The sequence below is a fragment of the Rhinopithecus roxellana genome, chromosome 20 (genome assembly GCF_007565055.1).
Source record: "Rhinopithecus roxellana isolate Shanxi Qingling chromosome 20, ASM756505v1, whole genome shotgun sequence".
NCBI classification, from domain to species: domain Eukaryota; kingdom Metazoa; phylum Chordata; class Mammalia; order Primates; family Cercopithecidae; genus Rhinopithecus; species Rhinopithecus roxellana.
Window position 1 is genome coordinate 71490282 of NC_044568.1, and position 13697 is coordinate 71503978.

The 13697-nt window shown below is 53.9% G+C and overlaps 1 protein-coding gene across 11 annotated transcripts in view; it reads right to left on the bottom strand.

The window, feature by feature from the left end:
* Nucleotides 1-222: 222 nt before the first annotated feature.
* CRAMP1 (cramped chromatin regulator homolog 1) overlaps nucleotides 223-13697 on the bottom strand; it is a 65102-nt gene continuing 51627 nt past the window's right edge. For 4 of the 11 annotated variants that reach the window (XM_030924604.1, XM_030924596.1, XM_030924602.1 and 1 more), the window contains 8 exons: nucleotides 12957-13038; nucleotides 11948-12052; nucleotides 11525-11703; nucleotides 10720-10785; nucleotides 9941-10175; nucleotides 8970-9134; nucleotides 7051-7196; nucleotides 223-4220 (listed from right to left, as the gene is read on the bottom strand). In XM_030924604.1, the coding sequence (XP_030780464.1) occupies nucleotides 4056-4220; nucleotides 7051-7196; nucleotides 8970-9134; nucleotides 9941-10175; nucleotides 10720-10785; nucleotides 11525-11703; nucleotides 11948-12052; nucleotides 12957-13038 (1143 nt within the window). In that variant the 3' untranslated portion in view covers nucleotides 223-4055. The remainder of the gene's footprint in view (nucleotides 4221-7050; nucleotides 7197-8969; nucleotides 9135-9940; nucleotides 10176-10719; nucleotides 10786-11524; nucleotides 11704-11947; nucleotides 12053-12956; nucleotides 13039-13697) is intronic. The other 7 variants (XM_010387823.2, XM_030924597.1, XM_030924600.1 and 4 more) reach the window with 6 other exon arrangements.

Genomic DNA, 13697 nt, shown 5'->3' on the forward strand with positions numbered 1-13697 from the left:
GCCGCGCCCGCAGCCGATTGGGGAAGGCGACGCCGCTCGCGGAGTTGGGAGCTCGCATTGGGCGGCGGGCTGGGCGGGCCCTGCGGCGGCCGCGCCCTGGGGAGGAAGCCCGGCCTGGGGGAGCCCGCGCGCCCATCGCCCGGCCTCACCTGGGCCGCACCTGCCCACCAGGGACGGCCGCACAGGCGCGCGGCCCTGAAGAACAGGCACAAACGACAGGCCTTAGATCAACATTAGTATGTATTTATGCACAATAAAAACATTTACAAGTTGAACTGGAAATTTAAACAGAAGTTTAACAGCTCTTATTATATTAAATAACCAAAACACCTTTTATTCCCAAAATTGGTAAAGAATAAATAATATAATTTACAATATGGTACAAAAAATAACCAGGAAAGGCAGGCATTCTGCTTTATACATACACTGTATATGCATATTTATAATCTATAAAACAAATTCACATCTGAAACGAGCGGAGGCCTCGCTATGGCTTAACCGAGAAGGGAGAGAAGCGGGGCGGGGCACGGGAGGCAGGGCCAGGGGCTTGGCTCCCCACACCTCACCCACCCCAAGGACACGCAGCCACCGTGATGTCAGGAGAGCGCTGACAGCCGCGAAGGGTGTGCTGTGGGTTTCTTTCCTTGGTTGTAAATTACTCTTTCCTTGCTTTCTTTTTTTTTTCCTTGAGACCGAGTTTCGCTCTTGTTGCCCAGGCTGGAGTGCAGCGGCGCGATCTCGATTCACCACAACCTCCACCTCCGGGGTTCAAGCAATTCTCCTGCCTCAGCCTCCCTAAGTAGCTGGGATTACAGGCATGCGCCACCACGCCCAGCTAATTTTGTATTTTTAGTAGAGACAGGGTTTCTCCATGTTGGTCAGGCTGGTCTCATACTCCCGACCTCAGGTGATCCAACCACCTCAGCCTCCCAAAGTGCTGGGATTACAGGCGTGAGCCACTGTGCCAGGCCTCTTTCCTTGTTTTCTTAACACAAAGTGTCAAATTTCCTGACCAATGCATCGGCTAGAGCTCAAGGTTTAAAGAGAAAACACAACTGTCTTCCTCCTCCCTCGTTCCCTGTGTCTTATGCCCCACAACTTTCTTTGCAGAAGAAATTTTGAATTCAATGCTGTGATCTAATTAAAGATGCTATTAAACTAAAGAGGTTATCCACCAGAAACGAGGCCATGGCCTCTCATGCCCAGAACCTGGAGGCACGGCAAAGCAAGGAGGCCAACCACAGAAACGCCGCCAAGACCCCCCACCTGAGCTGGCACCCTACAGCTACAAGATACAGAAGGACAGAACAGCCAGGAAGCCACGAACTAGGCATCCCGAGGCACGCAGTGCCCGCTCATCACACACATCCACACCACCATCAAGGCCAGAGGACTAACTGCCCTGGACCACAGATGCTCTGTCCCAATCTCCAGAAAAGGCGAATCAGCAAAGATCCCAGACAACAAAAGAGGGATTCGGGAAAGCTTTTTCTAAGAAACTGATCTCATCTTAATTACAGCATGCTCAAATGCACAAAGGAAGCCACTGGCTCACACTGAGACGATCACTGCTTCTGTTGGAAAGGCAAAAGATGCAGGAAGTCTCTGTTTGGATCTTTTGAAAATTCTAGCCTTTAACAGTTGCCTATGTTTGCACATAAATATTCATTTAGGCCAGGAGAAAATGCATCCATTGTTTTCCTGGAACAAATGACACCATTTTCCCTTAATGTGGCAAGGAAATGCGTATCACCTGTCTAGTTTAATAGAGAGGCAGAATCCTCTAGAACTCTGTCAGCTTTATTACAGGAGACGAGTCAGCCCGTCCTCCTCCCTAACCCATCTCCCCACTGGATGGCAATGGCTGCAGTCGGCTGCTCCCACGAGTCCACGCTGGAGCACCAAGCGGTAGGTGCTGTCTAAAGAGCCTACAAAAGCAGATCCTGACCTCCAAAACTTCACCCCACTTAGCTGTCAGGGGGTAAAAGGTGCCCTGACAAGCAGTTCACAAACCCTCCTGTCCCTGGCAAAAGCGGACGCAGCTCAGTGCTGTTAGGACTTGGCATCCCTGGTCCAGCCTGTGGGAGTATGAGAAAGCTAGCAGTGGTCTGAACTCAGCCTGGTATCCTAACCCTCTAAAGATGCAGCAAAGCCAGATACACAGAGGGAGATCTCCTTGTCTTCTCTGGCTCAATGAGATGCTAATTTCAGAAGCTGATATATGTAGCACAAAACACAAGCTCTGTGGTTCAAACACTGCTGTCTCTCTCCTCATCAAGGGGCACGACGTTTCTTTTTTCACCCCCAAGAGATTTGGAACTGTTTGCTTAAGATCTCATGCCAAGGTCTGGAGGAAAGCCAGCTCAGGCAAGAGCTCTAAGAAAAACTCGTGAGACAGAAGAAGGAAGCTCTTGCCTGGAAGTCCACTGTCCTCTCTACGTCCTCCCATTGGTGCAGTGCAGGGCCTGCCTGTGGTCTACAGTGGCTGTGGTGGGCTGGTGACACTGCAGGACAGGGGGCATCCACCTGCTTGTCCACACCAAAGGCCTTTCCCTCCTCTTTTCACCTTCTCCACTGTGGATGGGGAGAGAAGCAGTGGAGGGGCTAGGGCTGGCCTTGAGGGCCGCTGCGTTCTACGTGTTGGGGAAGAGGAATGGGGAGGAGGGAGAGTAGGTCCAAGTAGGTTAGGAAAGCACAATCAATCCCGGATGCCGCGGGGGATGAAATGAGGCAGGAGGGGAAAGATGGTGGCACAGGTATGGCCTGCCCAACACCTCTGTAGCAGCTCCAGGCCACACTGGATATAGCTGGACGGTGACTCATGTGCTTGGAACTCCTGAGGCTGAGAAGGCAAAGGGGCCCTTGTTAGCTCTGTCCTGGGGAAAGACTGGATGTTGGGCCGTCTGCAGTAGGAACGCTGGCCACCCGAGAGGGCACAAGAAGGGAGACCACCACTAAGGCATACATTTGGAGAGGTCTGACCACATCCAGATGTCTGGGCCCTCGCTTGGGTGTCCCAAATGGGAAGGAGACACCGAAGTCTCAAGGCCAAGGTATGCAAGGGACTGCACACGCATGTCTGGCATGCCCACACCAATGCCCGTGAAGAGACGCTTTTCCTGCAGAGGCAGATCTGTCTCAAGTGCCAAACAGTCACACATCGAATTTAAGAACTTATCAGGAAAGTCTTCGCTGTGATCATATTAGCACTTAAGGGTCAACCCAGGAGGGAGAAATGACACCTCAGATCACCTGGAAGCTTGCAAAGGGACAGGAAGGAAACCAACTACAGAGGGGACTTCGTTCTTCCTCTTCCATGTCTCCTAGTCCTTAAAACACAAGAAAAACATTTTCAACCAGCTTAGCAGGGTCCCATGTAAAGTCCACACAACCTGCATAGTACAGGACTCTTCCTGCCCCCACTCCCTGGTAAGAGTCCAAACAAAACCTCTAGGGAGGGGAGGCACCAGCCCAGGTCCCCAGGACTCTGCAGCAGCCCTGCGATCGGCATCCGCGCGCTCGCTGCCTTGGGGTGTGACACCACCGGCACGAGCCCAGGCCACATCCAACTGTCCTGCCCGTTACAGTCCACAGAGGGCACAGCTGATGAATGGCACAGGTTTGGCAGAAAGCAAGCAGCAGGGGCTGGGGGCTCCCTGCAGAGAGGGAGATCACAGCTCCTAGTGCACAGCAACCACACCAAGGCACACATACTCCCTTGTCTCAGAAGGAAATGCCACCGGAATGTCCAACACAACGACCGAGGCGGAGACGGGCTGAAATGGGATCACTATGTAGAGCCTAACACGGGCGTGGCGAAGAACGGCTCTAGCACCACAGTGATTTCTAACGCTGGCCTTCCCAGGAATTCGCCCTAGTCTCCTTGGATGCCGCTGCCTGCTGCTTGTAGGGAAGCAGCTCTGTGGCCACGTTCCTGCCTGTTGCACAGTCTGGGCTGCAGAGACGCCTCTGTTCAGACCATCTTCTGGGGCTGCTGGGCTTGATCTATTTTTCTCTAGCTCGAAGAGGGCTTTATCCGCCACCAGGACATGTGGTCACTGGGACAGGTCACTGACAGCTGGGCCGCCTCCACCACCATCGAACAGAGCTTCTCGGCGGCCAGGCTCAGCGATGGACAACTCTTGGGCCAGGTCGTTGAACCGAGAAATGTAATCAATGCTGTTTTCGTTCATCATGCATACCAGCTGGGAATCCACAACCTGCAGGAAGAGGAGACAGGAAGAGCAAGTCACTGCGACTGGCTGGCCCTTCAGTGGAGGGCGGGTCCCTACACAGGACGAGAAGCTCCTGTCAACTCCCACCATAGGAACCTAGCCATGGATGGCAGCCCAGGGCTCTGTGCAGAATTTCAGAATCACCTGTTACCTGCCCGCACAATCTTTAGATAAAGTGCTTGCAGAGAACTTATGGTGTGCCTGGCACATCTGATGGCTGGGATGAGGGTGCTGGTCTCCCCTGCCCGCCATGAGACCTAATGGGGAAGTCACCCAACAGGTAAACAGAAAGTACGCAGCAGACACAGGGACTGGGGGCAGCCTACGGAAACAGAAGCAGAGTGAGGGGAGGGAGTGTGCCGGGGGAAGGGCGCCAGAAAGGGTGCTCCAGGGACTGGGACCTGAGCTGGAGGTGGGGTAAAACCCACAGAGTCATGAGGACAGGTGAGGGGCACGTTCCTGTCAAGAGACATGAGGGCAAGTAGGGGGGGGAAGTTCCCGTCAGAGACATGAGGACGGGGGGGGCACGTTCCCGTCACAGGCATGAGGACGGGTGGAGGGCACGATCCCGTCAGAGTCCCAAGGACATGGGGTAAGGACACATTCCCATCGGTCCTGAGGACACGTGGGGAGTATGTTCCCGTCAGAGACACGAGGACATGTGGGGAGAACGTTCCTTTTTAAAGAAGCAACAGGCATGTTCCCTGAGACAGGAAAAGGCTTTGACTGAAAAGTACAACCAAGGTGGTGGCCATGACACAGTGTGTGAGGCAGCATGGAGCTGAGGAGATGGACGGGAGGGCCTCAGCACCAGGATCTTGTCCCATGAGCAAATACGTGGAATGTGCCGTTTTCACCGCTTATCATCTGCATCCTGCTCTAGAGTAGAAGCCTCATGAGGACAGAGGCCATTGTTTGCACACAGTAGACCCTGCGAAAATATTCCTTAATGAACTGCGTGACACCGTGAATGCAAGAAGTCTGGAAAATTCTGAGTAGAGCTATGGCATAAATGAAATTTTATGCTTTTATTATGGGAAATGTCAGACAAATTAACATTTGTTTTCAAAAGCAGAGCAAAGAGTAATTCTCCTTCCCCTGTGTGTCCATCATCAGCTCCCACCCCTTTCATCCCAGGGCCACCCAGCTCTACCCCCGCCCCTCCCCTTCACACTAGCCCTTTCATCCACAAATGCCTCAGACCATCCTTCCAGAGGACGACGATCTGCTGACAAACACACTCACGTTCTGAGTGGAGGGCTCTAGGGAAAATTCCATGCTAAACGCTGACTTGCTCTTTCTGCAGATGAATACGTGTTTGCATTACTCGCAACGGGCAGCGTTTCACAAATACTAACTGCACCCTTTCTCTGCTACTCACTCCCATGTGCCATCTGTTGCCCAGGATTTTATTAAAGGTGCAAATTCTGACTGGGGTGAGGCTAACACTCTACATTTCTGACTCCAAGGGGCTCCTGTCACTGGGCTGTGGCCCGTCCTTTCAGCAGCAAGGTCCTGGCATGCTGCCTCAGGGCTCGTACACAAGGCCCATCTCCACAGAGTCCAGCACTTAGGAACAAGCGCACAAACACAGGAAGAGACAGAGACCAGCTTCTCGGGAAACATCAGACTCCAAGGTGTGCTCTGAATAATGATTCTGGGGCCAAACAGGTTTGAGAAATGCCATACACTGTGAGATGGAGGTCTACTCTATTAATTGTGTCTATGTGTATTATTTGTATTATTTGGCTAAAATTTTCAGTCATATCATATCACGGCTTGGCTTGGAATTCTCCAAAGCCTGCCCATGAGTTCATCATCTCAAGAGTCACGATTCTCATTTGGATACTGGGTAGCGGAGGTGTCCGTGAGAAACAGGTGTTTTGAGCTTTTTTGGATCCAGGGTTTCCCTCAAATATCTGCCTACAAAATCCTCAAGGAACACCTACCAATGTCCCAACATTGTGGGGACTAGATTTGGGGAATGCTGCTCCAGGACTTTCACACGGGCCCATGTAGGTGATCTTCTGGACCTGGAGTTCCCTCTCTGTCCACAGAGCCCTCACACAATTGCTCACACACCTGCCACTCTGCACCTTACATCACAGTGAAACGGGCCTGTCTTCACCCTGCAAGCCTGACTTGCCCACGAATGCCATGCAAACCATGTGGTGGAGGCCTTGGGGGTTACAACCAGATGGCCTGGCCAACAGCAAGAGGGACGCTGCACCTGGCCAAAAGACAGTCACAAACCACATTTCGCCTTTGCATCAAGAACCTGCCCCAGTGACTCCTCCTATCACTACCCTGGGCGTGGGGGAAGCATGAGGACAGCAGAGCCCATCTCAGCTCCCCTGCACCACAGCTCAATGTGACACAGAGACACTGCTCAAAGGTCCTGCTGTTAGGATGGGAGCACCGACAACACAACTGCTGCAACCACCCCTTACTCCTCCACAATGGTACCTGCACCTCAGTATCTCACAGCCGGTGAAGGACAGGTGACATCCCCACTTGGCTCTGGCTGCCTTCAGAGACCCTGCTCTACACGCCAGACCAGGGCTCCCAGTTCAGAGACCTGCAGAGCTCAGCTGTGACTAAGTCTGTCATTCTGCATGTGGGGACGAGAGCCAGCCTAGCATCCCCAGACCTCTCCATTCTCAGTAGTCAGGGATCCGAGTGTGTACGTGCTGTTTCCTGATCTTCCACTCTTGGCAAACAGCTCTTATTAACCCACAGGTGTGCAGGAAGAATGCTGGCAACCCCTGGCACGAGGGGTGGTGGTCAGGTGCAGCTGTGAGGTCAATGCACTCACCTCTGCGACATCAGCTAGGGACCTGGACACAAATGAGTCCCGCGAGTTTCCGTCCAACAAGCTGGGGCCAAGCAAGGAGGTGCCACTGTTGGTCCCAATGGGAGTCGGCAACATCTTGCGGCTCTTCTCTGGGGAGATGAAGCTTGCTGCAGAGAAAAGGCCAGAGGAAAACACCCTGAACCCTGTTTGGTCTGGACCAGTCCAGCAGAAGGGTCCTGAGGCTGGGGGCAGCCAGGCCAAGCCCCGGCCCCAACCCCAGCTCCGGCCCCGGCCCCGGCCTTGGCCCCAATCCACAGACTTGTGCAAAGAGCTTCCGAGAGATTCAACACGCCGTGATGAGCTCTTCTCGTTTAACACGCCTTCATGCATACAGATGTACACCTTTTCCATGAGTCCCACGGTCTCCCACTCTCACTGCCACCCCCTACCCCCATCACGGTCTCTCACTCTCACTGCCATCCCCAACTCCCATACTTTCTTCTGTGTGACTAGTCTCATGCAGGTTGTTTCCAACTTTAATTTTTTTTGTTTTTTGAGATGGAGTCTCACTCTGTCGCCCACGCTGGAGTGCAGTGGCACAACCTTGGCTCACTGCAAGCTCTGCTTCCTGGGTTCACGCCATTCTCCCGCCTCAGCCTCCCGCGTAGCTGAGACTACAGGAGCCCATCTCCACACCCAGCTAATTTTTTGTATTTTTAGTAGAGACAGGGTTTCACCATTCACAGGATGGTCTCGATCTCCTGACCTTGCGATCCACCTGCCTCAGCCTCCCAAAGGGCTGGCATTACAGGCGTGAGCCACCGTGCCCGGCCTTTTAATTGTTTTTTAAGGCAGGCTCTCGCTCTTGCCCAGGCTACAGTGCAGTGGTGATCATGGCTCACTGCACCCTCGAATTCAGAGGCTCAAGCAATCCTCCCACCTCAGCCTCCCAAGTTGCCGGGACTATAGGCATGCACCACCACACTTGGCTCATTTTAAAATTTTCTGTAGAGACGAGGTCTCTCTATGCTACCAAGGCTGGTCTCAAACTCCTGGCCTCAAGCAATCCTCCTACTTCGCCCTCCCAAAGTACTGGGATTACAGACATGAGCCACTATGCCTGCCCTGTTTCCAGTTTTTCATGATTCACATGTGACTGTCAAAACATCTGCACTGCTACATGCGACAAAAGGAAACTCTTGCAGGGTGCTGGGTCCCTCCCAGCACCTCCCAGACCCAAAGTGCCCAACGGTTCAGGGCTGTCAGGCACGGTGCCCACCATGCCTGATGTGCCCAGCCAAAAGCCCTGGCCCCGTACAACTGTGGGCACGAAGACCCCAGATATCCTAACCAGAGCTCTCTCTGGGCAGGCAACAGCAGCAGGGTGTGTCTTTGCCTATTACACCCCCTTCCTGCCACACTTGCTACCCAGTGGGCAAACGGACAGTGGGGTAGGATGATGAACATGTCCTCTGAACTCTCCAATCTGTATTCAAGAATGTGCCAGGTGGCAGCTGGACCACCCACTTCTGAATACCTTACTGACCACAGAAAGAGAAGAGCCAAGAGAGTGCCAAGATACCAGTTTCCTTTTCTGCCCTCGAGAGAACCCTAGTGGGGAGCAGCCAGGTACCTGAACAGCCTGGGAAGGCACACAGAACCCAGCATCTGGGCTCACGAGAAGATTCTAGGTCTCCATTGGGTTGTGGGTTACAAGGCTGTACATGCTTGCCACAGCTTGGTGAACTGTACACTAAAAATGTGTACACCCACATGTAAATTACACCCAAAAATATTAACTCAGAAAAATACAAACACTTGAGAAGTGAACAAGCCAACAGTCCTCGTGGGAGTTTGAGTAGAATGAGAATCCAGCGTCCCACCGACCCCAGCCCCTGCTGCTCTGGGAAAGGAGACAGGAGCCCTGCCCATACACTCACCAAACAGGCTGCTGAGCGAGGAGTCGGTGGAATCACTGGGGTACCACTGGGGGTCGTGGGTGGGAGAGGCGATCCAGTGTGGCTGGGGGCTGCTGGACGGGGAGGGAAGGCTCTTGGAACTGTCACTGCCGTTCAGTTTTGCTGGAGAAAGAGGGACCCCTTCACCTGCCAACCAAGACCCCAGATCAGAAATGCCTTGCTGTGGGCGGTGAACGACAACTCGCTCCTCCAGTCTACCGCGGAGAAGGCAGCAGGGCCACAGGGCTCTGCCCTGCTGAACCAGATAGATGACGTGGCTCTGCAGTTAAGGTGCACAGCATCTGCAGAACAGCTCTGCAGGGCGGAAGGGCGCAGCACAGAGCAAAGGTGACAGCAGTGGCCACCACGGATTCCACGTGAGTCACCACATGGCACCCACAGCAGCCCTGGGAGCTGTACCTTATTCTCTACTTACTGCTTAGGAAAGGGAGGTTCAACAAGTTGGTGATCTGCCCAAGGCTACATGCTGACACACTGAACTCACAACTCTCTGAACCCACAGGCTGCGTCACACCAGTGAGCAACAAACCACTGCTCCCAGGAGCTTTGTCCCAGAGAGCAGGTGAGACCAAAGCCCACAGGGCCAGTCCATCTGCTTCATAAGCTGTGCAAGACCCGCAGGCTGCCTGCTCAGGTTCAAGATCAACTAGGAAAATACTGTGTGATCCCCAGGCTGAAGAGCGCCTGGGGGCCATCCCACTGTCTCGCCTGAAGGTCAGGAGCAAGCCTACCAGGCCATCAGCTGCCTCAGGTCCCACAGGTACCTTATCCACCTGCAACGTCCCTGCCGGAGCCAGACAGCACCTTGTAGGTGGCAGGTTTTCAATTCGTAAAAATCACAAAACTGGAATATCCTAGGAAGTGTGGCAGACACTGGGGCAGGAGATCAACACCTCATGACAGGAAGGGCTGTGAGGCCGCCTGGCCCTTACCGTACTGACCGGAGCTGATGGCGATTTCAATGATGGAGTCGCTAATGTGTGTGGCAGGCTCGCCCTGGGACAGCGCATCCTCAGGCGGGCCGGGCAGGGAGATGTCGAGCAGAGCAGAGACATCTGGTGGAGACAGCCGGGTGCTGGAGCTCTCTGACGAGGACAGCGGTGTGGAGACGCCATTCTGGAGAGGGGCCTTAGGCAGCTCAGATAAGGACAGAACAGGCGAGCCCTGCTGGGAGACAGGTATTTTTCAGACACAACCAGGTCTACCAGAACCCATGACAAGGGAGGAAACAAACACCAGCTTAGTCTCCTAGCTTGTGGGCAAATCAATAGGGTGACGAGCGCTGCAGTCACCTCCTCCCTCCAACTCAGGAACACACTCGGGGAATTTATTTCTCCCAAAAACACTCAGTATGGCAGAGTCAGAAGGTCAGGTTGCAGTGACCTGGACCTGCTTTGACTGCTGCCAGAAAGAGAGTGCGGGCTGGGGGAGTTACTAGCTGACAGCCTCCTCCTCCCAGAAAGCTGAGTTCTTCCAGAGCTGGGTCTGAAACAGCCTGCCTCGGAGAGGGGAGCATGGAAGTCTGAGGTGGCGGACAGTTGTATTCGTTTATCCACCCTGGGCAGTTGGCCCAGCAGGCAGAAGAACAGCAAAGCCACTGCACAATCCAGGAGAGAAGCCAGGCCACTGCATGACTGCAGGTGGCAGCTCACGGCACTGGAGGGAGTCCTGGGGCAGCTGCTCTGCCCAGCAGCCCAAGAGCACACTCTACCTGGAAACCGTCTGCCACTGGTTCCTGCTCAGGCCTCGAAGGGATGCTGACGAACGGGTCGGAGCCCTGCAGGAACAGCACGCCCATGAGCAGCTGCAGGGTGCACCAGATGCCACCCATACCCTCGCCCGCGACAGAGTTCCGGAAAAAGAGGTGTTCCTTCCCCCTGGCCTCCTAACAACAGAGGGACAGTAAACGGACAGGAGTCTAAGGTTGAAAGCACTGAAAGGCTACTTTCAGGTGTGGGTCCTGTACTTGCAAGTTTTTGTTGCTTCCAAGAGTCAAGTAAAGTCCTATGAGGAAGTCAACCTTGTAGCAGGCAGGGCTGGGCTCCCTGGAGTCTTAACAGCATCAGCCCACCTCACCCTCCTTGGGGCAGCTCTGAAGTGGCCATGGGAGGCCAGAGAAGCCAGGTGCTTGGAGCCTCATAAAGGAGCAATGGCCAAGGCCATGCAGGCTGCTATCTTCCCAGATGAAAGGGATGCTCAGTGGGTCCGAGCAGTGTTGTGGGCTCGCTGCTGCCAGCTTGGTTACAGTCACTCTCAGATAGAGCTATGTTTCCACACCGTCTCAGCTCGGGGTTCTCCAGTGCCACATGGCAAGCCTGTCCCCAACTTTTCTTCAGTGGCTCTCCACGCCTCTCCTGCTTTGTACTACACAGAGCTTGCTCACACCATGGCACCCCTGGTCCGGAGACTCTCCTCCAAAGGCAGAGCTGGAGTCCAGGGTGATCTCAGCCCCATGGCTTTCATGTCCACACCAGAAGTTGGTGGTAATGCCGAAAAGCCCTTCTAAGCATACTCACCCCCACAGCGGGGAGGGCGTCTCCATCCTGGTGAGTTCCAGTGGAGTCCTGCCCCGAGATGGCACCCGCCACCTCGTCTGAAGACAGTGGAGAGATGCCAGACAAGCCCTCGGGGTCCAAGGCAGGGAGGGGGTTCCCAGAGAGGATGCCGGCACTCGTAGCTGCTAAGTCGATAGCACCTGGCAACAAAAAGGACGCTGCACTTCTCTGCTCTACTGACAACCCATGAGATGTCCCAAGAGGGCTCGGGGAACAGCTTCTCCCTCACACCTCATGTCAATGCAAGAGCCAAGGGCTTAGATGTTCTCGGTGAAGGGTAATGAGACATTATGATTTGGAGAAGAAGACATTCAAAAAATCTGGTCACAAAAACATCCCTCAGAGGCTCACTCAGTGGCTGTGGCCATGCAGGTACAGACTTACTGGCCAGGTGACTCGTGGCCTGGGGTGGAAGGACCTTGGGCACGATCGGCCGAGACAGAGCTGCTTTGGTCAGAGAAGACTGGATGGGCCGGAACGAACCTCTCCCTGCGAGGGCGAGGGCAAAAGCAGACATGTCGAGCCCGCCCACCGTGCCCTCACAGCAGGATGGGGCCGCAGGGGGCTTCCTTTACAGCCACTGTTGGGAGTGTGGGAGCCGAGCCAAGCTGGAAGCCACTGAACATTCCAAATGCTAATGTGAGGAGTCAGAGGTCACACAGGCCCCCAACGTGACACAAGCTCTGGCACCCACCACTGTGCCTCCCAGGAGCTACTGGAAGGCTGCGATCACCACTGTCATCCTGTGGAAATGGCTCTTTAAGGGTGACAAGCCCCTGAGCTGAGGTACAGGCCCCGGGCCAGTCAGAGCATCAGATTCTGGACTAAGATGCTGCCACTGCAATTTGGTTTTATCTTGCCAGGCTTTCCACAGTTGAAAACTGACAAGTAGGCAGGAGAAAAAGCTGTAAGTGTCTTGCGGTAAGTCAGGGAGAGATGTGGAAGTCAACACTGGTAGAAAAGGGAAGTCACAGTATGTGCTTCACTAGAGGTTTCTTCCTGTGTAAGATCTACTGCAAGGAGCCAAGGCCCCCACTGAATGTACAGACTGGTGGAAGCATAATCCATACACCCCAAGAACACATCCACTACATAAAACGGCTGACAAGACGTTACGTATACAGAGCAGACAAGAGACGCAACTCGAACCAAGCCAAGCGCCTCACACAAGGCCATCTGAGGCCACAGACGAAGGACACCCTTTGGACTAGCCGCCTCGCCCGCCACCGCAGCCTGCGGCCCAGCACATAGGGCACACTAGGTATTTGTCGGTAGAATGAACAAAGGAATGCCTGAAAATAAGCCATGGAAATAAGCACCCATTGTTTCCAAAGCCAGGGCCCTCATGTGAGGAGGAGGGACAAGCTACCCCAAGAAAGCTCAGGGTCCTTACCAGTGACAGAAGAGTTAGACAGGATGGAGAAGGAACAAACGTTGTGGGACTGGTTTTCCGACGGTCTAGGGAGCAGCGTTCTCTGTGGGAAAATGGTAAACAATCAAGGTGATCAAACTCCCACGCCAAAAAATCACTCCCAGTTACAAAGGAATGTCCCAAATAAGAGGGTGCCCAGCATAGCCAGGTGGGGCTCTTCTTCCAGAGCCGATGGCACAGGGTGCCTGGGACCGTCCCAGACAGTTAGGACCTGTGCACCCCAAGCCTCAGTTAGGTTCTCTCTGAAACAAACCCAGGTAATCAAAGCTTTCCCAGGGAAAACTGGAGGAATGTCACAGTGATCCACTTTTTTTTTGAGGTGGAGTCTTGCTCTGTCACCCAGGCTAGAATGCAGTGGTGCAATCTTGACTCACAGAAATCTCTGCCTCCCAGGTTCAAGTGATTCTCCTGCTGCAGCCTCCCAAGTAGCTGGGATTACAGGCACTCACCACCACGCCCAGCTAATTTTTGTATTTGTAGTAGAGACGGGGTTTCACCATGTTGGCCAGGCTAGTCCTGAACTCCTGACCTCAGGTGATCCACCCGCTTCGGCCTCCCAAAGTGCTGGGATTACAGGTGTGAGCCACCGCGCCCGGCCTGATCCACTTTTAATCCAGAACTTTCTTCTGGATTTGACTAGAATGCAACTAGTCATATAAACCTGTTTATAACCACTGGACATGGACTTTTATGAGTGACACC